Source organism: Pararge aegeria, chromosome 26 (assembly GCF_905163445.1).
Source record: "Pararge aegeria chromosome 26, ilParAegt1.1, whole genome shotgun sequence".
NCBI lineage: Eukaryota > Metazoa > Arthropoda > Insecta > Lepidoptera > Nymphalidae > Pararge > Pararge aegeria.
The window spans coordinates 1,515,991-1,541,889 of NC_053205.1; the positions used below are offsets into that span (position 1 = coordinate 1,515,991).

General features: G+C 35.7%; 2 protein-coding genes across 3 annotated transcripts; one reads left to right on the forward strand and one right to left on the reverse strand.

The window, feature by feature from the left end:
• Positions 1 to 8,581: 8,581 nt before the first annotated feature.
• LOC120635421 (thioredoxin-related transmembrane protein 2 homolog) lies at positions 8,582 to 14,435 on the forward strand. The gene is made up of 4 exons (XM_039906444.1): positions 8,582 to 8,980; positions 9,475 to 9,738; positions 11,472 to 11,606; positions 13,565 to 14,435. The coding sequence occupies exons 1-4, from the start codon at positions 8,688 to 8,690 to the stop codon at positions 13,668 to 13,670; spliced, it is 798 nt and encodes a 265-aa protein (XP_039762378.1). The 5' UTR covers positions 8,582 to 8,687; the 3' UTR covers positions 13,671 to 14,435.
• Positions 14,436 to 20,645: 6,210 nt separating this feature from the next.
• LOC120635279 (UPF0669 protein C6orf120 homolog) lies at positions 20,646 to 24,859 on the reverse strand. 2 transcript variants are annotated; one of them, XM_039906244.1, is made up of 4 exons: positions 24,521 to 24,859; positions 23,249 to 23,340; positions 22,209 to 22,331; positions 20,646 to 21,149 (listed from the first exon to the last, which is right to left on the reverse strand). In XM_039906244.1, exons 1-4 carry the CDS (start codon positions 24,751 to 24,753, stop codon positions 21,046 to 21,048), a joined length of 552 nt encoding a protein of 183 aa, XP_039762178.1. In that variant the 5' UTR covers positions 24,754 to 24,859; the 3' UTR covers positions 20,646 to 21,045. The 2 variants fall into 2 exon arrangements, with proteins under 2 accessions (XP_039762178.1, XP_039762177.1); XM_039906243.1 differs by having other exon boundaries at positions 20,646 to 21,153; positions 24,521 to 24,855.
• Positions 24,860 to 25,899: the final 1,040 nt, after the last annotated feature.

Here is a 25,899-nt window from a genome sequence, read left to right on the forward strand (position 1 = left end):
ACAAAATGCAACGCTCGTGCGCTCGGGCCTCGCCTCGCGGGGCGCGGGCCTCCCGGGCTCCGCTAGGCAGCGGAACGCGGTCGAACCCAATAAAAACATCACAGAAGCGCCAATCCGCGAGGCGAGGTGAGGCGACGAGGCAGGCGCCGGGCTCCGCGCCCCCGTCGGCGCGCCGTCACAACCCACCGCCCCCGTTATTTTTTTGTGTTTTTATCGTATTTTGAGGGGACGATGTGACTTTGACGGCGGACCGCCGGGGCGCGTATGCACTTAACTACTAAAATTTTCACAAAATAATACCTAACGCCGGAATTTAGTCGACGCCGGGCGGGCCCGCGCGGCGGCGACGCTTCGCGTTACGAAATAAAAAACTTAGCACGAGAGAACGGGCGAGCGGTCCGCAGCGCGCGCTCCGCATTATCACTAGGGTCTGTGCGCCTACGCGGCGCTGACGTTGAGGAGCAGTTTGAGCGGCAGCGCGCGGTCGGGCTCGACGCGGCAGCGGCCCTCGCGCCGCCAGTGTGTGGGCGGCGGCGGCAGAGCGGCAGCGGCCGGTGCTGCGCCCCACTTGCTGCCCGCAAAGCGCTGTCCTCGGACCAGCCCCGCGGGCGCAAGCACCCGTACGACGCGGCGCCGACCCCGCAGCTGAGTTTGCCCCTGGCAGTTCATCTCACAGATCTGGTAGTTACGGACGAAACAGTTCTCTTAACACTGTACAGGCTGTCCCCCGCTTCCCGTGCAACGCGCACGCCGCTAGAACAAGATGGTTGCCGCCGCGCTTCGGTCGTAACTCGTGCCGCTTTCAGCCTCGAACCGTTGTCTATCTACGCGGATGACACGTCGAAACACTTCACTGCTTCACTTTCACGTTAAGGTCGACGTCGCACTCAGCCACTGCTAGCTCCGGTGAATATCGATTATTTGAACTAAACATGGACGCCACCTTTCCATTATTCGCACCTTCACCACTCGATTTCGACTACGTGACGTCGTTGGCGCTCGCGGTTTATATAGAGTAATGGCGGCTGCGCGAGTTGAATGCGCAGTGGGGATTTAAAGCTGGACTAGTCCTGACAAGACTCGAATTTGAATAATATTTTTTTTATAAAATTGATGGAACAGTTATATTACGTATATAAACAAAAAAGTAAATAAGCTCCAAAGCAATAAACAAGAATACAAGAATAAATCTATATAAATAGTTTCTTAAAGTTCATTGAACGCCTGCAATATAGTATATATCCACAACGTTTTGAAATAGAGCACCAAATTGAGAAACTGTATCTTGTATGCAAGTTCAGTTAAAATGAATAAAAACCTTTTGACCTCCCTGGCACAGATTCTGAGCGGTGAGTGTGTGCCGATTCCCAGCATGGGCGATTTGGATATTAATAATGTCTGAATTTCCTCTGGTGTGGCCGTGACTAATTACCACCCTACCGACTTGAAAGGTAAAGTCAGTATGTATGTATGTTGTGCAGTTTCTACCGAGAGGAAGCCGGCAAGAATCTCTGCATATTGCATTTCTCCAACATCAATTTACAGTTTAACAATCATTAGAATTTTTCTATCTTACGAGAGATGAAACTGAAGTGGTCTACTTCCAAGCTTGCCTTGTCGTTAAGAAATTCTTCAATTTCATAGTAACCACGATTTAGTAATTGTGTTTTAATACATTGTTTAAATGCCCACGACTACAATAGCCAAACACTAAAAAGGAATTATTTTTTTATTGTCAGCTTCTTTAGTAGTAGATTTAAATAATATAATTTTTTTTAAATAAGCAGTATTTATAATCACCACTTACTTAATCAGTAGATAAGTAAAATTCTACTTTTATTACTGTAATGGTTTCTTCGAAGGGAATATAGTTAAATGCTTGAGTGATTATTCGAAGGATTAGAATAAAAAAAAACAGGTTTTAAAAATCATTTTATATACTTTATCTGATCTAATAAAACAAAAGTTTATTTGAAGCCGCTTAAAAGTGATCTAAGCTACAAATACAATGTTAAGTCCTTCATTTTAACATAAAAACAATGTTTGAAGTATGCATAACTATTACATTATTCGAAAACATTTTGAAACAATTAGAAATATTAAAATTTTTATTCCACTTTAGACTATTTTATCAAGATCAGTTTAGATTATAATACCTTCTAATTAATAAAGTATATACTTCTACATAAAATAATATTCTGAATTTTAAAAATGACTTTTTTTGTCATAAATATAACTTTTACTACTAATTACTATATGGGTAATCAGTAATCCTTGCTTTATCAATTACATGACATAGGACGAAAAAGTCTTGCGAATGTCTAGCCGCGTTGTGAATAGAACGCCTTACATACGTGCCCTGCCTATCGCCGCGTAGCGAGTTGCGATAAAAAAAAAGAAACGACGAAACAAGGAGGTTGAGTCCACAACACGACTATAATAAGCGACCTATAAAAACAAAGATATCCAGTACGTTACTATGACTCTTAAATTTTCCAGCATTATTTACAAATGGCGACGACTTTTTTTAGATTTCCTATAGAAACTGTCGATAGCGTTTTGTTTGTTTACATAATTGTATAAGAGTTAAACGTTATCGCTAACGTTTTATATATATGTTTTTAAGGTCGCTCTAAAAACACGCTGTTATCGCTATACGGGCAGTAATAATTGCGCATTTATAAACCTAGTGTTATGCAATCAGTTTGAGAAGGTGGTGTTTCGTAATTCATTTTGTATCGGCGAAAACAAATCATTCAACTCGGCCGTATAACACTGTTGCTACTGCACGTTTCGAGATGTTTTTGTTCGGACACCAAACCTACTTAGAAAATTCTCGATGAACATGAATATTGATTTTATATTCTAAAACAGCTAGAGAATCTAAACTTTTAATTTAATTTATTTTGAATGTGTCGGTTCATAAACGCTATTAAATGGATTTCTATAAATAGGTAGGAGTAAACATTGTTTCAAAATTTACTCAAGCATAAATTATACGACTGAATAGGCTGTATGGTTAATAATCTTTGCCTGTCCTGAAAGGGACGAAAAACAATAGATTAGTTCAAACCTAGGTCTATTAAATTACGTCGTAGAATAATAATTTATTATTGCCGTGTTCAAAGAACGTTGGCTTAGGTCGGTAACCAATAATCATGTAACAGTCTCTCAGTGATTCTTTGCAGTATTTAATTAGGAAGCTTTTGATTTCGACGGGACGCTTTTATTTTGGGCTTCCAAAAGTAGCAAATGAATCTTTTATTTCCCAGGATAAAATGTATCGATCGTATGGACTCCAACACGGCTAACATGGGCAGGATACAAATTATTATCTCCCCGGGGAAAGGATAACGATGTTTCTTCTCCCACAGCTTTATCAACTCTCAGAGCATTGTCGCACAAGTGGAAATAATATCCAAATAATATAGCTGTAATAATAAACGGGGGTAAACTTCTTCTATTCCATGTTCCCGTGCTCTCAGAGACCCACTCAATATCATCAATATCGACCGAGCCGTTTGCAATGAGCTTAGTGACGTATCTACAATCTACATACGAGTATATCAAGAGATAAGGAAGACAGACGTCTCTGCAGTAAAAAAATCAAGTCCTTATATTAGAAATAATCCCTTACAAAAAAAACGAATTGTTACTATACTTATACAAATTGGTACCTGAGTAATATATTTTTTTGTTTTTGAAACTGTTGAGTAGTACCTACCTAATATCTTAAAAAGATGAATAATTTTTTACGTTTGTATCTTTATAGTACTACCTATTACTATTGTAGAAATATAAATATTATTGTTTGATGCCCAACTGGCGAAAAATGGTGTGAGCAGCGTTATAATAGATGTACTTCTTATGAACTTTATTAATACTAGATTTGTAGTATTCCTCCATATTATTTGGGATATAGCATTCTCAGCCCTCATAAGTTTAGCCACAACAAAATGATAGGTACCGAAAAAACATCTCCCACGCATAGAAAATTGTAACCCTAAATTAATCCACGCATCTATCTCTTTCTCAGCCCTTCATGTTAACCAAAGAGAAAGCGAGACAGCTTTTACAAACAAAAAATTAAAAAAAAAATGTACAAATAGCGCGTTCTGCGATTTACGTAAAATTGGTGACTTTACAAAAAAGAAAGAGATAGACATTAGGTTATATGGATTTCATAGAAGATAGTAAACTGCTGTCTTGCTTTTAAGCTGAATATCGTTCGATAGCACAGAGACCATGTCATTGTTTATGGAATGTTAAATGTATCAGCTGTTCCCCCGCCGCCACCATCTTGAGTGGGTGTTTTTTCAACCCACTTTTACAAAACAGGTTGCTTATAGTGCCCAGCTGAGCGTCCGGGATGTGGATACCAGATGTTTTTTTTTATTTGCTGCCAAGCTTCCAACCTGATTTTTAAAACGAAACAAGATGAACTAAAACCTTACTACACTTAGTATTGATTATAAAAAAAGGAGAATCCGTCTTTTGGAGGTATTTAAATTGCTACCGGTGTATCTTTTATGTACCTACTTATACCAACCTAACATGTAAATTCATTATTCTGATCTTAGCATTGATAAATTTCGATGACAACAGCAATTGCACATAGTTCGGTAAACATAGATGAATTTTTAACCGTTTGTTTTTTTAACGAGTTTTTTTCTATTCCGTCTATCTTTGGATCGCCTGCCGTTAGTTTTACTTAAAGGCTCAATGGTTTTGCCCATATTATCCTAATCCTAAGATTGCATGGCGGAGATCACTATTAAGCGATAAGGGCGCCTTTGTATTCTGCGTCTGTATTTGTTTATATATTGAATATATAATATACTATATATAGTATAGTATAATACTTAATGGATAGGCTAACTTTTTTATAAGTGTTAAATCTCCGACGTCTATAGCGGGGGCGTTAATGATTAGAAAAAATAATAAAAAATTTTTTTTTGAATTTTAACTCTTAGACATGAAATTTAGACAGAATTTTTTTGGGAAGAATGTATGAGTATATGTATGAATGAAGTTTAAATCACAAAATCGGTTACGGGGGTGCTTATGAAAAAAAATGAAAATTTAATACTAAAATGCCCACAGACTTAAAATTTAATAAAAGTTTAATGTTTGTTGAATTAAGGTCACTTACTATCAGATTTCGAAAAATTTTAGCCTTGTTTGTAAAATTATTTATATAATTATAATTGTTGGTAACATCCTAAAGGTTTTTTTATAGTAATAAATGATGGACCAAGCTGTGGTAACCTAATGGTTATTGAAATACCATAATTTGTTATATAAACAAAGGAACACTTTGAATGCCATGCAAGGAACACATCCTATGAAATGACGCCCTTCGGACTGGAACGCAGCTTAGCAGCTTAAATATGCATGGGGGTAGTAGGGACTTCCCTGGACAAGCTTGGCAACAAAATGCTTTCATAGGTACTACTACTAAAACTTTAAGTGCGGAAGAGTCTATGTAAGATTTGCAGTCAATGATTGCAACTATGAATGAATGAATGAATGAATACACTTTTATTGTACACCACATAAACATAACAAATTAACAGTAAAAATTTAACAAAAGGTATACAATTTGGCGGCCTTATCGCTACATAGCGATCTCTTCCAGGCAACCAAAGGCGTTAAAAACAGCTCAAGAAGAGAGGTAGGTGGTGCATTTAACTGTACTGTGTTGCAAATAAACATGCATAAACCTATATATACAAATATAATATGTACATATAACAAACTTACAATAAAATATATAGATAGTGATAATAATTAATCTATCTATAATTTCTAAATAATACTGGTTGCCTCTGGAAGTAGGAGGGACATCTTTAGTGCTAAAACCTATATATATATATATATATATATATATATATATATATATAAATGTTATGTTGGTTTGTGTACGCTTCAAAAACTCAAAAAGTTCTGCAATTATCGGGCTGAAATTTTAGCATGATATATAATACTCATCAAGGATTGTTTTTATCTATTTTTCTCAACCATTCAATCACAATGTGCCACAGCGAAGCGTGGCAGGGTACAACTAGTATATTATAAACTTAAATCACGTAAATCCCTGCGTGAAAAATTGGAAGAAATAGGCATACTTACGGTAGCCTAACAATATAGTATTTATCATACAAAATATTAGTCTATACAAAACAGAAAGTGGATAAAAACAGTCGACTTAGTCCCAAGAAATGGTCATAAATTAGTGACATCTGCATATCGTCTGCGAAAGGTACAGAAGTCATTTGTAGGAAAGGTAATTTTGGACCTACCAATGCATAAGTTTAAAGAATTTGTTAAAACACATTTATTACAGCGAGGTCACTATACAATTGATGAATGACAAGAAATTTTACGATAGAAAAAATAATGTTAAAATGTAAATTGTTGATGTTTTGGAAAAGAGCAACTGCTGAGTTTCTTGCCGGCTTCTTCTCGGTAGAATCTGTCTCCCGAACCGGTGATAGATCCACTACAAGCAGACATACTTTACGTTTCAAAAGTGCTTATATTAGGCCTACTTGAAATAAATGTATTTCGATTTTTTTAACATCTCTACATGTAGTCCGGTCAATTTAGACATTCGAAGTTACATAAAGTCTCAACAAGCTGAAAATCAGTGTTCAAAACATAATTATAAACAATGTATAGAAGTTCCCCATCATTCCCGTGTATGGAAAAAAAAATATTCAAGGTCAAAGGTCAAAAAATGAGTTTTTCGCGATTTTCAGCAAAAAGTTAGTCAGCGGTAAGTTTTATCATAAAAGTTGGATGAAAAGTCGGATATCGAAGGCAGTAAGTAGTCCTTGAAACGGTGCGTGTTGTAAGGAGGTTCGTCACTCTAGAGCCTGTTACTGGGGCATTCAAAAACCCGGGCCCGCCCCGCAGTGGATGTTTTTTTTATAAATTTTCAATACTGTTGTTTTAATTCCAAGTTTAAAAAAAATTTATAGAATTAAAAAAAAAACTGAAACCGAATAAAATTATGATAGTCTAAAATATGATATTTGTAATCTGACTGATAAAGTATCTTGGAACTAAATTATTTCCATTTCGTCACCAAGATTATGTGTTGACGCACCTATGTATTTCTAAAATATTTCCTAACGATTTCATGGTAAATACCTATTGATAAAAATGTTTATTTCATTGAATAATTTCGCTATCACCCTGATTGCGGTATGACTGTGCAATTTGAATTAGTCAAAATAAATAGCAAGTAATAAGAAGTAAAACATCGTGGGAAACCTACATGCCTCTGAGTTCTCCATACGGTGGATAAAAAAATGTAATCGTAGAAAGGAGGCTGTCGGTAAAGTTTGCTTAGACACAGATGACGTCACGCGCAGGTAACTGTGTTTCGTTGAGCGTGAACCGCAGATTAAAAATATGGTTTTATTTAAGTTCCACAGTAAAAAGTGGTTCAAAGAAGGACCATGCCTGTCCTAAAGGGACAAAAATTATGAAAGGAAGGCAACGAAGAACAATATATTCAAGAAGAAAAACCTCTTAATTACACGCAAAACAAAGGAAAAGAGACAGTACATTGTTGGCATGCGAAGGCGGCCTTATTGCTGCAAGCAATCTCTACAAGCGACCTTCGTAGATACGACTCACAGCAAGAGAACTTATAGCATATATTTTAACCTCTGAATTATGGAGGGTAGAGGTAAGGAGAGTCATCTGTGTATATGAAAAAGTGTCGTCAAAATGTATTAAATTAGGATGGCGCCACATTTGCATCAGGGTAACTCTTAAAAGAAGCGCCAAATATAAATATTGTTAGAGTAGGCTTGAAAAATAAACAAGGAAGTATGAAGATACAAGGAAGTAAGGTTATATTTACCACAATATTTTGTACAACGTAAGTTGTTGAAATTCTCAATAATTAACTACTTTAGTCGATAATGACATTAAATTTTTTAACACGGCATACTTCAATTCATCTACGATTGCTACATTCATACCATACACCAGAGCCATTGTGGAGGATTTTTGAACTGTTATTTAGCGCATACACTGGACACTTTTTCAACTTTTCTCCCATATAAGATGACTCTCCTTACCTCTACCCTCCATACTCTGAATCCATCCTCAAAAATCTAAATGTCAGTTTCAAACAGTTCAAATTTGGAAGCCGTTCTTTTTTTTTAAATTTTACATTTACGACATTTTTTGGGGAAATGCGTATAAAAAAATATCCATCCCACCTTTCATGATTCTGTAAACGGCATTGGCTTCCTAAATAATTTATCTTTATCATAGTGCTATTTATAGAAGTATAAGTCTACAACGAAATATATAAAAATCGTAAAGAATGCGTCAACTTGCCCCGAAATCGCATGAAAATGGCTAAAACGTGGTGCCACTATTTGACCTTTATAGCGATAAAAATACAACGAGATTCACAAATACAATTGATAAAATAGCTTTCTTATTGCTTTATGAACATAAAATAACATTATTTTCTTTATAATGAACGCTGTTTCTAAACAGAAATTCTGCGTCTAGTTGGAAATGTCAGTGTCAATTTTTTTTAATGACATAAAAAATACACTTGACGTTTAACCTCACCAATGTTAGGCTTAGGCCTGTTTTTCGGTCTATGTTAAATAGCGTAAAATTTATAAAAATCAAGAAAAATATAACTTAAAAAGATGTCTTTCAAAAAAGATTTGCGACAGCTACTGAAACCTTACTACTGGGTGAACATTATATTAAGCATAACTTATGTAGTTTCTAAGAGGACTCCGTTAATTTGCAACTTCCTATTCCCGGAGGCGGATTGTGAGTTAGACACTCGCGAGACGGAAATCCTGTTCTTTCTGGTGATTGTCGTGATGCTGCGGACTCGGAAGGCGGGCAGTGTCACGATGGTTAACTATCTGTCGTCTTCTTTCGTGTACACGAAGATCGCAAACTTAATATTGTGGTTGTACGCAGATGTTAGGTGAGTAAAGCTCTAATGTCTAAGTAATTAACGAATTTAGCCCAATTTCACCGTTGGCTAAACAGGGTCAAGCTAGCCTAACTCAGTTTACGCTTTTAAAGCTGCGTGTTACATCTCAGGTTTATGCGAACAGTGAGGCACAGGCCCCTAAGACGATAGCAGCAGGGCTAGCACAGGTAGGAGACAAAAATTGTATCCCCTGACAGAGGATATAACTAACATGTCCACCTGCTAAGGTACGGAAATGTGGAAACATGGGATAGTTAGATAGATGTTTAGCCCCGTTTGAGAGTTGATAAATCAGTGGGAGACAATAAGAATTTGTATCCTATCCCCTGGGGAGATAATTGTCTCCTGTCCATGCTAGCGGTGCACGTGGACAGATTAAAGTAATTAATTCCGGTTGTATTGCGGAGACTGGCTGGTAGAAATTCCACCTTTTATAAGCTGATTTATTGTTGTCCATTAAAGGAAAAAAACTAACTTTTTTTTAGATACGGATTGCCATTTGGAGCGTTAATGATTTTAAGCTCCCTCTTGATCCCGGAACCATCGTACACAGGCCCAGAGCATGTCACCTACTTCAGAGGTCCAGAGACACTAGAGCAAGAGCTGAGCCACAACCCGAGTACCACATGGCTTGTCTGTTTGTACGCAGCATGGCATCCAGCTTGTGTGAACTTTGCGCCAGTATTCGCTGAACTGTCTGCAAGCTATAGTCTGGACAACTTTAAGTTCAGCAAACTTGATGTAGGAAGGTAAGAATACACCTTTTTTGAACATACCTAACATTATTTTGACGGCTGACTGGCGCAGTGGGCAGCGACCCTGCTTTTTGAGTCCTAGGCCGTGGGTTCGATTCCGACAACTGGAAAATGTGTGTGTGATGAACATGATTGTTTTTCAGTGTCTGGGTGTTTATCTGTATATTATAAGTATTTATAGGTATTATATTCATAAAAATATTTAACAGCTATCTTAGTACTCATAGCACAAGCTACGCTTACTTTGGGGCTAGATGGCGATGTGTGTATTCTCATAGTATATTTATTATTTATAGTATATTTATTTATTATTATTTATTTATTTCAGTGGGGTCTATAAGAATGCCTTAAGACCAATATAACATTGCATTACGATTTTATAATTTAAATTGAATAAAGAAGAGAGCTTTGCCAACGTTATTATTATTATTATAATTATTATATAATAGACTAAACAGCTTTCGCTGATGGGTGTTTTCTTGTGCTCTTTGTCTTTTTGATGTTTGTCCAGTCTATTCTTTAACTGATTCAGTGGTACTGCACTCGCTACATCTTCAGGCAAGGCATTCCACATTTGTATCACTTCATTGCTGTTAAAGTGCTCCGAAGGATTAGGACGATGCCTGCTGAAATCCAAGTTTGAGACCATAGCCTCTTGATCTGGGTTAACTCTTTTTTTGAAAACATTTCTTCAAAATTTAGAATGTTTTAATCCCTACTAATATTATAAATGTCTGACCAATCCTCGTGAATCTTTGTACACATATTCTTGGAAGTGTGAGAAGTAATATAGAATACTTTTTATCCCGACACTAAGCTTGGTTCCTTTGGTAGAGGGGATGAAAGTGTCTGACGATTTTACACCATAACTCAGACAAATTATAAACAATTTAAATAATTATTTTTGTACTATAGAGGTTTATAATATGTGTTGAATTCTGCCCAAACTTTGTGTAGATTTGATGAATGTGGTTGGAGATAGAGGACAGAACTCCTCAGCATACAGCAGCAAACACCTCATTTAAGGCTTAGCTATACTGAATACTTTAATTTTTTTTAGAACTACAACTAAATTGAATGTCACATCAAAAAACAAAATCAAACGCAGACGAAGTCGTGGGCAACAGCTAGTACTTAATAATTATTTTATAATTTCAATAAGATCGCCTCTTTCCCCACCTATTTTTGAGGGTGCTGAGTTCCAGATTTGCAAACCTTTGCTCATAAGTAAGGTTTTCTATTCCCTTGGCTTGGCTAAGTTAAAAGATAGCTAGATAGATAGATTAAGTCTTTATTGCACAAATTAAAAGTGAAAACCAGAAATATCAAAACAAAAAAAAATATATACAAAAAAGGTGGTCTTTTCGCTTTAAGCAATCTCCTCCAGACAACCCTTTATAGTAGAGAATTAGGTTAGGGAAAATGGGATAGTGGAACCAGTGTTACAATTAAGTTAAATATATATAATTATAATATATACATACATATAAATATATAATATGTATATATATAAACATACAAAAGAACATACATACACGATATCATATTATATATTGTGTTTTAACTTAGCTACCATAAACACTGCTAAAAACTATAAAACTGCAATCTCTACACAACCAGGGCAGCTAGTGTAAGATAAAATAAATACATATTTACTTTGGTAGTTCAGTAGCAGTTTATCTACATTCTATAAGAGGTTCGTGCTCATGTTAGAAATGATGATACAGATACCCGGAAGCTGCTAAGAAGTACCGGATACATGACGGACCTACGAGCAGGCAGCTACCAACTGTTCTGCTGATGGTGGACGGAAAGGAGAAGATGAGAAGACCTCAGCCGGACTCCAATAGCAAACTGCAGAAGTGAGTATGATCTTCTACCTACACTTAACCCAGATTTTGACCGCCTCCATGGTGTTCTGATGACGCGTTGAAACCGATTAGGGGTATAGATTTTAATATAACTACTATCTATATATATAAAAGAGAAAATGTGTGGGTATGTTCCGTATAGGCTCCGAAACGGCTGGACCGATCTCAATGAAACTTTCAGGGTATCTCCGGATTGACCTGGCGAGTAATCCTGTAAAGTTTGGTGACGATCGGAGCAATCCTATTTTTGAACTGTCAAACTGTCAAATACAGGTTTTATTTACTATGATGATATTCTATTGTTGGGTGTACATGGGTGTAGATAATGATCTTCATACGCTCGAGAAGAGAATAAATACGGAGAGAAATAAATGATTTAATATATTATGAGAATTAAATTAAAAATTTAATGATGTAAATGTTATCGTTTAAATCAAATAAAACAAAATCTAGCCATCATACCATATCATGTCTTTTATCATGTTTAATGTCATCTTTCATTCATTTGTCTTATATAGTCTAGTCGACAAGTTGAAAATGGTACAAAATAGTGATTAAAATATGTGCCATAGCTCATTGGATCCGGAATGGCGTCTAGAAAAATGTGCCAAAAGCGTGTATTAATTGCACATAAAAAATTGCATTAAAAAGATGAAAAAAATAATGGCATTTTTTTTTGCCAATATTTCATAAGCTATTTAAATTAATATTTTAGAAATTTCAAAAATTGAAAGAGTAGGAAATTTCTAACAAAAAACTCTCAACTCCCGGGACTCTATCTCCATTATTTATAATTTTACGCTGAAAATAGGTCTGCGCGCCACATTTTTAGATTGCGCGAGCGGCGTCAAAAGCGTGTACGGCACATAAGTTAATTTATTAAAGTATTGAATATAAAAGAAAGAAAATAGATGTATAATAAATAATAATAATAATAATAAAACTGCCCTACTTTCTAATAGTGTTTGTGTGTGCGTGCGTGCAGTGGCGTGCACGTTATACATGCACAAAAGCGCTGCCTAAAATGTTCTGACGATCCTGCTTTCTGAGCCCAAGGCCGTGGGTTCGATTCCCACTACTGGAAAATGTTTGTGTGGTGAGCATGAATGTTTTTCAGTGTCTGGGTGGTTATATGTATATTCTAAGTATTAATGTATAAAATTCATAAAAATGTTCATCAGGCATCTTAGTACCCGTAACACAAGCTACGCTTACTTTGGGGCTAGATGGCGATGTGTGTATTGTCGTAGTACGAGTATATTTATTTATTCATAAAACTTGCAACAGAGACATATTTAGCCATTTCACTTCTTAATGCTTACCCTGGTCCTTTTTATAATTATAATCATAATTTTGTGTTGTGGGTTTTCTTATTTTTGGAGTTTACTCCTTAACAATCGATTTTCGTACGAGTATATAAGGCGCCCGGTATGAGAAAAAATGTGAGGAGTAAAACCTACTGATGAATGACCTCGTTACGTTTTCGCTTTGCGACGTTGCATGCCCGGCAACTGTGATGCGCAAACATGCTACGGGTATTTCGTTTGGTTAACTTCCTATTTAAGTTACCAAGGAAACCGAATATTATCTAGATAAAGAAACAAACACATAAATGTATAGGACAGAGTGAGATGGGAAACATTATACATTTCTTTACCTATTCTAGTTACCATGGAAACTAAATAAAAAACCTTACATTTATCCTAATAGTTCTGATACTCTACATCTACCTCAATCTCTCGTAGGCTACTTTTAAGAAGTTACACTTCCGCCGTGTGTGAATAAATTGCACAGGATTTTTTATTTTCCCTTTTCATATGGTATTAACCTTTTTCAGTGAAATACATTTTTTTTGCGTATGTTTAGACAATTGCACTTAGGAGTGAACTTCAGTCGTGTGTCGGAGCTGACACATACACTTTTTTTTTAAATTAATTTTGGTTTCTCAGGTTCCTGTTTTCGAAAGACAACATGAAGGCAAGTTTCGACCTTGACGGCATATACCAGGATTGCAAGAATAAGTTGGCTGCAAAGTCGAACAAGAAGACCGAATAGACCAAGAAGAGAAGACCGCAGTAGACTGTAATGTAACTAGCCAATCTGCCATGTTTTAAGTGCTGCCAAGATGCGGGAAGAGAGTTTTCAGAGAGAGAGAGAGAGAATTCATATCTCTTACCAATTTTAGGTTTTTTAATGTAAAAATATTTTTTCGTTGTAAGGGTTTATTCAGGTTTCTGGTCTGGGTGCTGGCTTCGGCCGCGGCTAGTTACCACCCTAGCGATAAACACGTGCGGTACGATGACGCGTAGAAACCGTTTAGGGTTATGGATTTAATACAGAAAAAAATCTATATTCTAAGGAACTGTTTGAGATACGTACCTAATATGAGAGTTTTGGAAAGTTTATACTTTCTAAAATCATTTGTCATAATCGAACCAAATATTTATTAAAAGATCTGATAATGTTTTAGTTTTAAATTATTAAGATGTTAAAATTATTTTTTACACTTCTACAATTTTAATGACATGCGTGAAATCAGCTTAAGCCGGGTCCAGACTCGTATAATTTGCTCGATACGATCACAGTTTTATTAATGACCTAATGATGACATAATAATATATTATATACTGTTTTTATAGAAATAATTGACAGACCAAGCAGATAGCGAGTGGAAAAGCAATGCCTATGAACCGACCACGCTATACGAAATGCCGACCCATGTCCATCAATTTCCACATGGTCGATTTTCAGATGGACACTTGCCGATACCACCCCACCTATATGAGGGGTTGCTACGGCGTCACCGGGGGAGTGGGGCGAGCGCGAAAGCTCGCCATGAGAAGAGCCCCAGGGCTCGACGACATCGGGGGGGAGAGTGGGAGACGTCGACCCGAGGGTGCCTCCTGCGAGGGCTCGGACCTCCGCTCGGTTCGACGTTAGTCTGAGTGTTGGTGGACTTTTGGACTAATCATTGTTTAGTCCGAACGCCCCCGTGACCGTGGTAAGGTTCCACATGGTTGGCCGCGGCACCGTCTTGTACTAGTGGGAAAAAAACTCTTTAGCGCGATTAACATTTCACGCAACTACAATTATCGCCATCTAGTGTTAATGGGTCAATATTGCGTTTTATTGTAATGTAACAGTATTATTTAATTCCGTCTCAATAAACTCTACCTTACTACTAAAAATTTGCATTAGGGAACTCTGCCCAAATGTAAAATAAATGTTACAGTGAAAATGAGTATTATTTAAGTCAATCTCCAGGTTTTTAAACACTTGATATCTGGACCCGGCTATAGAATTGCGCACAAAATGTGTGACGTAAACTTTTTGACTGTCAAAAGTGTTGTGTCACAAAAGATTGTAATTGATTTTAATGTAATAAGGAATATGCACCCACCCTAGTGTTTGTTTATATGTGTTCAAATAGTGAAATAAATTATGTTATTTATTATTTAATTTAGTTTACACTAAATAAAAAAATATAGATATAAAGTTTTTTTTTTTAATAAATCCATCCTCATATTATAAATGCGAATGTGAGTTTTTTTTTGTCCTTCTTTTACGCTCTAATCAAGCCAATAATCGACTTTATTATTGGCATGGAATTAGTTGAAAAAACAAAGAGTAAGATAGCGATCTCGCGATTAGTCCTGCGATTATTATTTCCATCGGAGTAAAATCGACTTTCCAATTTAAACTGAGTTATAAACAGTAGACCAAAAAGCGAAAATATTAACAAAATACTGATCGTCGAAAATGGTGCGACGGCTCTTTTTTCCCGCGCCAAGGTAAACCTATATACAGCCAGCATCTTCTTTTGCTTTTTTGGCTTTTAGGTGTGCCAAATCGGCACGTTGTACTTCGCCAATGTCACGTATACTAGGAAGATCCACAAAGGTGATTGTCAAAAGGTAAACATTATATAACTATAGCACTATACTTTTTATAAAACTTAGTATTCAAAAATAAGGCGAATAATTCGTAATGGAGTGTGGTCTTTGGTTAGTGTTATAATTCAAAGATTTTTTTTTTATAAATCATTATGGGATATATTTAGAGCTTAATTTTGTTAGATTGAATATATTTACATACAAATTCTACATAGCGACTAAAAACATGCATAAGAAAACTTTGGACATTTAATGGACGGGGAATATTAGGAGGAAGGACTTCGTAAAGCTTATGAAAGAGTTTCGGGCAGGAAAACAAAATATGAGCGACCGATCCTTCGTCAAGACCACATTCACACGTGGAGTGGTCCCTTATTCTCAATTTACTGATATGTCCAGTACATGCGTGACCAATACGCAGCCGACTTATTGTGGACGACACCCAACGATTCATATTCCGGAACATAAAGAACGATGGTTGGCGAGGTATATCTGGTTGAACTGATGAGTAGAATTTGCCTTTAATTGTCTTCGATTCAGTCCGTACCACATTCCAGGAATCTCGAAGGTGAGTTTTTGCGAGAGAACGTAGATCTTGGGGGAAGTTATTAAAATGGACTAAAAACCCATCTCAATGGCAAGTTTCGCACACACATAAACAGTCTCATTACCTTTTATACCCATGTGATCTGGTATCCAGGCTAAAGTGACAGACAGGCCTTTTTGCTGGCAAGACCATAGGACTTCTCTACTCTGAGAGATAATGGAAAAACAGCCAGCATTCGCTGCATGAGTGCATTTTTTTTTAAAACACGTTATAATAAAACTTGTTATGAATTGTGAATAATTTGTTAAAATTAAACGTTCATTTATCGTAGTTGAGAAGGTAAAAATATTTGTTCATTTAAAGATATGCCTACTAATATTAGACGCATAAAAACTTTTTGTTGTTTAAGAAAAACTCTGTATTACCCGGCTAAATTAAAAGTGGTAGGGTAGGGTCATTATAAATAAAGCTTGTGTACGGTATTTTCAAATGAAACACGCGTATCTAATATCTTGGATTATAAGCTTTATGATTATGTAATAAGGTCCACGTTACAAGCAAGTGTTATGAAAATCATGTTATTTCTGTAAAGCGACATTACACTGTGAAATCAAATACATGTGATTGGACAACGTCGCGTAGGCGGGTCAGTGACCGCGCGATAGAGTCGATGTTACATTACAGAGTAGTTACAAGTAGAGTATCTATGTAAAATATTTAATATTTCACTATCGATTTAAAAATAACTCTTAAAATAAAAGTTGTTAGTTTTAATGTAAACAATTGCAGGCCAAGAGCTTTCAGGTATTTTTTTATTTAACCCTGTATTAAATCATACCCCAGACAGGTTAGCCCGCTACCATCTTGGCCTGCATCATCGCTTTCCATCAGTTTGTGTTCAAATTTTAGTAGAATATAAAAACTAAGGCATATTAAAACCAATAAAACAAGCAATGTGACTAGAATTGTTTTTATTCTTAATAATCAATTATAAATAACAAGTAAATAATACAAAATGATTTTTTTTTATCGTCGAACAGTACAGAAAATAATATAATAAACATGAATGTGTGTTTATTAGTTTGTTTGTTTGTCCTTCCTTCACACACTTTTGTTTAGTTGAAACGGTAGTCTAAAATAATTAAATCATTTCAATTATATAACTACTCGAATACATTTTCTTTTGCGAGAAACGACCGCAATTGATTTAATAGCCGCCGCTGCACCGCGCCGTTTACTCTTTATATAGGGAGGTTCTTATACACCGAACATTTTTTTTTACATTTAATAGTACTTTAAGTTTTAGAAAGAATAACTAGGTTGCTTTTGTATTACTTCAAATAAGTCACCTTGTATAATAATAACTATTTTAAAGTCATCATAAATGTGACAATAATTTATGTATTCTGTATCATATTTATGCGAGCAGTTTGCTGCTCATCAGATCAAGACGTAATTTGGACAAATCTTAATTGATAGTATAACTTATCCAATGCATAGAGAATTATTTAAATCGGTTAACATTTGACATAGTTATAGTCGTAAAAATGTAATAGGCCCGTTTTGACATTTGTCATCGCGACGTAACTAGTTATGGAACCATAAGACTCTGTACTCGATACTAACGATAAATCAATTCAAGTTTGTATCAGTACTTGATTGATATTATTATGTATTGTAAAGTGTTCGTTCGTTCAAAGTATTCCTTTAACTTCACAACCAATACGCGTGACTGGCTGTTGATTATACGTCCACTTTTCAACATGTTGAAACAGAGTTAGTACTATATAACAAAAAACACAAAAATCGAGTCAAATCACTATGTTTAAATTAATGTCCAAAATAGAAGAGCCATAGTTAACGTAATAGTAAATAATATATATCAAACTTAAACGAGCGCACAGTCAACTTTACAAGATGAGGAACGAAAAACTGCGCAGTGCGCGCGGGGACGCTTCAGTCATGTGCCGCTTGGTCAGATACATCAACTCAGACTCATTATTTAGAACCCATTTTGAGAACCAAGCTCATTCTTTGCAGTAAAGATAACTAAACAATATTTAATTTCGATATTCAGTAAAAAAATGGTTACAGCTCTAGTATAAAAAAAAAAAGGACTGAGAACGTAACTGTTTTCGGAACGTTTCGCAACAATTATAAATTGCATGCTACTATGAAGTAAGCGCAAAAAGAATACTCGCGATATATTCTTTCATATTATTTATCGTCCCAAAAAAAATTACGTATTTTTTAAAACACTGTATGTAATTGATTTTTATTTTTTTGTTTCTTTCAGTTTCGTTCCAAGTCACATTCTATGGTCTTGCACAAATGTCAAAACGGGCCTATTACATTTTTCCGACTATAGGGTGATTAATCGTGAAACACTTTCATGCCCTTTCCCAAAGGAACTGATCTGAATTTCGGGATTAAAAGTATCCTATGTCCCATCTCGTAGTATGAACTCAAATCGTGCAATGTTTCATTTTAATTCATTCAGTAGTTTTAGCGTGATGCGCGCCCAGATACAGACGGACGGACAGACAGACACGAATGAAAAAATACAGTTTTGGGTTCAGTACAGGTTATAGAGTGCACTCTAAAAAAAATAATTTAAAAAATATCTTCAATGTACAGAATTCGACCCGTTACAGTTTCGTTATAATAATGTGTATGGTCTACATAATATAAAATCAGACAACTCTATAAAAATACTACAAGTTCTTATTTTATAAGTATAAACTCTCGGAACATACGTACAAAAATTTTAAAACTTTCATTTGATACCAATCTCTCGACATTTTACTTATTTTATAGCTTTTTCGTATAAAACGTTTGTCATTTACCTACGCAATGGTGGGTAGGTCATGAAGACGGTTATATTAACTCTATGACACGCAGAATATATACAGTATATAATATTATTGTTTGATATAGTCGCCATTTTGAATTTGTCAAGACGTCATATAGATACGAGGAACGCTATACGATACACTTTTGATTCTTTTAGTTTGCAATATCCACCATTTTGGATTCATCATACAGTAAACAACACGAAGAACTCTCGCTTACGATGTTTTTAATTTTGGTTCCCCGTGTTTGCGATTACCATCATTTTGGATTTTTCATAATGTCATATAGTCTATGACACGCGGAACGCCCAATGCAGTTTACTTATTTTTAATTTTGATTCTTTCTGTTTGCTATATCCGCCATTTTTGAACATGAGGTCATATTTCAAATCCGCATGACATAGACTATATGCTCTATACAGTTTTTTTTATTTAAAAATTTAGATTACTTCAGTTTGTCATATCCACCATGTTAGGTTTATCATGACGTCTCATAGTCTATGATACGCAGAAAGTTCGAAAAGTTCACTCATTTATACTTAATTTTATTTTCTTTCATTCACTAACGCAAATTGTTGTGTGAGTATATGTTTTTTTAACATGATACTGAACGTAACAGATTCAGATTGACCTCTGCATAGATTTAAATAATGTAATATTTTTTTTTTTACATAAAGGGTTAATATACAGTTAATAAATTTCTTATAACAAGGTTGCTTGGACGGCAAGGTTTCACAATATTCTATATTGTGCACAATATAGAATAATTCATGTTATATTACATATAATGTTGGAAAAGAGCCACCGCTCAGTTTCATGCTGGTTCTTCACAGTAGAATCTGCCTTCCGAACCGGTGGTAGACTCACTACAAACAGACAGACTTGTCGTTTCAAAAGTGCATCAGAACTTGAAATAAATGAATTTGGAATTCTACGTTTGTCATATCGGCTATGAGTTAATACTTGACATTTTTCTTTATTTTTGACGGCACAGTGTCATATATGTGACAATCAGTTTAGAAACATACCATCTTACTACACTTGTATGACAAATGATCACTAATACAGACATATTACATACCTACTTATAGACATATATGCAGCGAACGTAGAATTCGCCCTCTCTAACATCGACAATCTATATGCGCATGCGCCTGGAATTGAACGCAAATAACGCCATTGGTTCCACTATATGTCATGCAGCACGCGAGAAGCCTTGATTGGCTGGCAGTTGATCTGACTCAAAATAAGCCACTCCCACCGAGGCTACGATTTCGTAGGGCCATTTTTTAACAGTAGTTATGCTTCTATGTTTTTTACGTTCTCCGACTAGTGATCACGTATGCATAATAAAAATAAAATTTATAAAACTTGTCTTATATATTAAACAAACGTTACAAATACTATAAATTAATTCTTAATATATTATGTTAAACACTATTTAAATAATTACTGTTTAGTTGGAAAACTTAAGTTTTTTTGTTAAATAAACTTTTTTTAAGTTATACTTCTTTAGCGGCGTTAGGATAAAATCATGGGAGTGAAATTATACGAAGTAGACAAGATGCGCTGCACGATTTTAACATGATGAAGGTAGTTGCGAAACAGAGTGAGAGGGAAATACATCGTCCGCCAGCTCACTTTTTACGATGCGCGCGCCACACCGTCACAAAAAACCGACACCCTGAAGTTAGCCATAAGGTTTGACAGTGACACTTTCAATTGTCAAAGTCTGCTCTTTAAGTGTACAAAAATCTTAAATTTCATCATTTTAATGTTCAGTGAAACTTGGTGGTCTGATAATGAGATACCAAGATAATGTTTTATAATAAAACTTTCAATGTATTTAATACCATTTTTCTATTGTTAGTGTCGTTTTCTCTACAAACGTGCGGTGTGGAGTTACCAGACGTGTGTCATTTTAAGCCTCCCCCGTTTACACCTCATTGGAATAAGGCGTATGAACAGATTTGAACATTTGTAACTTGTACATTTTGAATAATTTGTACATTTTGAACAGATTTTTATCTTGTTACGCCAAAGAAGTATAACTTCTGACGCGTGTACATAAGTACACACACGCTTTTCATTATTAATACAATGTTAGTAGCTCGTGACTACGAAGATCAACTATAAAATTACCATTTCGAAAACCATTTCAAGTAGGTTGAGTAGTCGAAGGAAAAACCTAGGTTTCTCATCATCGACCTTCTTGGGGACCGATTTTTCTTTGTGTTCGATGCTATCTTAAATTAAAAAAGAAATAATTTGGATTAAAATTTTATGCTAAAAATAAAACAATAAATTCAATAAATATAAATAATAATAAACAATAAATTTAAAAAGAAAATGCACTGTAACAATATAAATATTAGAAGCAAAAATAAACTGCTAGGCTAGGCTACACAAAATAAACTGCTAGGCTAGGCTACACAAAATAAACTGCTAGGCTAGGCTACACAAAATTGCAAATTCATTCAAGGGCAATTGTATATTATTTTATAACAAATTACCAAATGAAATCTTTGAGATGTCTCTCAATAAGTTCAAAGTTTATATAAAACGTAAGCTTACAGAAAAATCCTTATCCTTATTTATTATAATATTAAGGATTATTTAAACGATAAAAAAACTTGGCTGTGAATTGCTCTAGCGTCATAGCTTAATATAAATTTACTGGAAGATGGTGATAACAAAAAAATAAATTTACCCGGCTAAGTTTGTTGTGTGCTCTTCTTAGACCAGGGCGCGTTTGGAACCCTCGTAGCTTTAGGTTTAAGTTGGCGAACGAAGTTATCACCATCCCGTTACAATTATGTAAACAAATATGTATGAACGCTTCATAAGTGCCTGTGGTAGGCCTACATGAATAAAGAAATTTTGAATTTAAAATTTGAATATGGCGGCGGTATGGCGCCATTTTCAAATGCACAAAAAGAAATTTGGCAAGAAATAAATATCTTATTAATATTTATGGCTGAGGATTTCTGCTGCTAGCTAAATTAAAATTTTATGCTATAGATAATTTGAATTTTTTTTTCAAATATGATTGCGGTATGGCGCCATTTTGAAATGCCAAAAACAAAGGCGGCCATATTGATTTTGTTTTATTAGGTAGGTACTTACTTGTTGGAATCAAATTGACTATTTTGCGAGCACTGCTTTGAGTAACAACTTTTTTTAGAAAATATTTCGGCCGAATCATTTGGTTCGGTATATTTGGACCCAATATTCGGCCGAACATTCGTATTCGGTTGAACCTACATTCGGCGCATCTCCACTAGGTATTATATATACTCACCAGAACTGTCTGCATTGGTCTGGTGGAATTCCATGGCAAGAGCCTGCATCTTGGCATAATCTAAGAAGACGTGGATACAGTACTCCGATACAGAATGGGTCCAGCTACCGAAAACACCTATACCTATAGAAAAACATACATCCAACCGTTATTATTTGTAAATATATACATATCTAAAAAGAAGCGGTGATAGCTAAGTGGTTAAGGCTTCTGCTTTCCAGGGGACCGAGTTCGACCCCATACACGCACCTCTAATATTCCGGAGTTATGTACGTTTTGAATTTAAGCGATTCAAATATCACTTTCTTCAACGGTGAAGGAAAAGATGTACGCACGTGAGAAGTTTAACAATCAACGCTTATAAATATTCAGAAACACTTTCAGTGTGTCATAAATTTTCATCATTAACTACATTAAAACATGAGAATCGATATAACGAAATTATTAATGACTAGCTTTTTGCCGCGGTTTCACCCGTATTATCCCATGGTCGTAAGATGTAACATAATGTTTATTCACCATCGACTAAAGATCATATTTGTAGGAATGATTTAGAGCGACACTTTAGGGCGTTTTCTACTGTCTTGTTTTATAGTCTGTAGAAAAGTTTCTGTGGTTTCAGAGTTTAATCGAATAACATATTCTGAATTAACAGGTACTCTTATCGTCATTATCATGTCAACCATTGGATATCCGCTGCTGGATGCATGTGTCCTTTGTAGGGAGTTCCAAATACTATGGTTTTGTGCCGCAAGATCCAGCAGCTCTCTGGGACTCACTTTAGAGATCAGTCCAACGCTGCGTTGACCAGGTGCCGAGGTCACCATTCCAGCACCTTGGGATCCCAACATGTATTATTCTATAAGCTATGTGCTCCCCATTGCTACTTTTTAGGCCAAGAAAAAAGGTATTTTATTGCTTTTTTTATGCTCTTAATTCTTTCATAGGTGCTGTCCGCCATATCTAAATATATTCTTTAATAGCACAGCCTAAACTGTAACCTATTTTGTTATGGTACGTAATAGAACAGAGAAACTTGCCTATGGGTCTTGGAAAGTCTGCAGGGATAATGACCACATCTTGTCCACATGTAGCTGAACTGAAATTGTTCCTGTCAACTTCAAAGCTGGGCCTGGAACATACAAATACAGAACAAGATCAGTTGTAAGTAAGTATAAATGCAAAAGTGGAGATAGCCTAGTGCTTTGGACTTCAACTTTGGGGGGGTCAAGTTTGATTCCGAGCACGTACCTCTACCTTTTCTAAGTTGTTATCATTATTATAATACTGTACTTGTACACCACACATAGAAAATAAACAAGAAACAAAAAACAAGTAAGTTATGTGCGTTTTAAGCATTTAAAATTACATAATATATCAAACATTGTGACACCTGCACGCCTGAGAGTTCTCCATAATGTTCTCAAAGGCATTTTAAGTCAACTAGTCCACACAGTGGGGTAGCTTGGTGGACTAGAGCCGGGAGCGAGACCCCAGTAATGCGGCTCTCATCTCCCGCAAGATAGCAAAATGATTGTAAATGTTGATGTTGGAAAAGAGCAACTACTGAGTTTCTTGCCCGCTCTTCTCGGTAGAATCTGCTTTCCGAATCGGTGGTAGAGTCACTACAAACATACATACTTGACGTTTCAAAAGTGCTTATAAAGTAGGCCTACTTGAAATAAATGAATTTGAATTTGAATGGGTTGATATATTGATGATAACAACAAATTTGTGCAAGGTTAGTTTTTGTTTTATAGTAATAACTGCCAGACCAAAGAGTTTGCCAATGATCTGATGTAGAAAACCATTGTCAATGAATTCTTTGGAGGACATGCAATGAACACAAAATATGAAGTACTGCCCTGTCTCCATGAACCTGAAGGGTAGTTGATATTAGTACAAGCAACTATAAAATAAAGGCTTTAATATTCAAAAAGCGGTAAGAAAGGTGCAGTATTGATAAAACAAATTTTGTTAAGAGAGACCAGGCTGGTAAGCAAACTTAAATGAAAAAGTGTACAAAAACTGAATATCCATTTCGACGTTACGCCACAATTTATTCGTAAGGATCTCTTAGCAAACTTCGTCCAATTTAAGATGCTAAAAATTTTTCGAATGCTGACATTTTCTTTCTTGGCAAAACTCGGCAATAGAATCTAGGAACTTGTGATTCATTAGGATGACAAGATACTACTCCTAGACTGCCGTAATAGATGCATAATCCGGTTAAATACTAGAATTTGGCGAGTGATACTCGCTTACAAAAAATTGATATTTGACGAACAAAAATTCCTCTCTCAGCCTCTTACCGCACAGTATCCGACACGTAGAGGTCCGCATCGCCGGATAAAGAGGTCAATTCGATCACTAAGGGCCCTGTATGGCCAAGCTGCCAATAAGAAAAGTTGCCTGGACCAACTGTCCCGGCAACCATATCTAATAACAACTTGTTCGATGGATCTGGCAAGTAATTGGATAGATGCGATGTTAAGGTGGATATGCTTATAATACCCAGAAGAAATAATATGAATTCACGTCTCATTTTTCATTGAATTTACAAATATTAAACTTTATTAAAAATACCTAAGTACTATAAGACTGACATTGTGTGACAGTGACACTTCAAACATGTGTTCGAAAATTGAACTTATTAAAGTTTGTCACACGGACAGTAGTCTTAAAAGTAAAATCAGTGTCTTTTAAGTCTGTGTGGAGACATGGTCAATGGCTTTGACGGCAGACACGTAAATACCATATTAATTCTTTCAGGCAGCGAGATATTTAATCTTACTGTTAATAATATTAGAACTGTGCGGTGAATCCAAAATGGGGCATTTTGGATTCCATTCATTTGAAAGTTATGTTTGAAATCCTAGTCAAGAATATATTTCCGTCTTTTTGTTCATACAGCCATTCTTCAACAGGCGCTAAACCGATTTTGGCTACCTTACAGATTAAAAATATTAAAAACTAGCTGCGCTCCGCGGTTTTACCTGCGTAAGTTTAGATTCCAAGGGAATATCGGAAAAAAATAAGGAAGGAACCCAAGGGCTACTATTGTGACTTAACAATGATAGTTGCATGATATTACTTCCTTGCTAATTTATTTTAGCAGATAATTAGTAATTCAATCATGTAGTTCAATGATGTAGGTACTCAGAATTAAGGAGATATAGAAGCCGTGTATGTCCTTAATTCTGTGACACGACTAATATTAAAGCATCAAAAAGCACTCCACTCCAGTGTTTCTAAAACTGGCGGCTAGTCACTTCATTTTAGAAGGTAATTATTTTACCTCTAAAGCTCTAAACGTTTACCATAAAATAGGGAAAATTAGAAAGTTTTCCCCGTTTTTGGACACAATGCACTGCATACAATAATATGGCTGAATGAGGAATCTGTTCTCAATTCAATGACTACTACCCTTCTCACTGTGGGAGGAGACTCGTGCTCTGTAGTGGACCGATAATTAGTTGATGATGATGATAAAAACGCAGCAAGTAATTCCTCCTCAATGGCAGTATTGTGAATTCCTCTCAATACGAAGCTTAGCTTAGCAGTAGTATAATTACGGGGAAGTAAAGTCGCCATACTTTATTTTTTTTTGCTTCAATTTAGCCCTTGACTCCTAGTGGTAAGTTATTTATTTATTAATTTATTCGTAATCAACAGTGTTACAATAAAAAAA

What these genes read in the sequence shown, in the direction of transcription:
- LOC120635421 (XM_039906444.1), top strand. Translation starts at nt 8,688, where the DNA reads ATGTCTTTCAAAAAAGATTTGCGACAGCTACTGAAACCTTACTACTGG. An exon ending in AGCAAACTTGATGTAGGAAG is followed by an intron (nt 9,739 to 11,471) that starts GTAAGAATACAC and finishes ATGATGATACAG; the next exon opens with ATACCCGGAAGCTGCTAAGA. An exon ending in TCCAATAGCAAACTGCAGAA is followed by an intron (nt 11,607 to 13,564) that starts GTGAGTATGATC and finishes TTGGTTTCTCAG; the next exon opens with GTTCCTGTTTTCGAAAGACA.
- LOC120635279 (XM_039906243.1), bottom strand. Translation starts at nt 24,753, where the DNA reads ATGAGACGTGAATTCATATTATTTCTTCTGGGTATTATAAGCATATCC. An exon ending in TACGTGTCGGATACTGTGCG is followed by an intron (nt 23,341 to 24,520) that starts GTAAGAGGCTGA and finishes TGTATGTTCCAG; the next exon opens with GCCCAGCTTTGAAGTTGACA. An exon ending in GACCAATGCAGACAGTTCTG is followed by an intron (nt 21,154 to 22,208) that starts GTGAGTATATAT and finishes TTTTAATTTAAG; the next exon opens with ATAGCATCGAACACAAAGAA.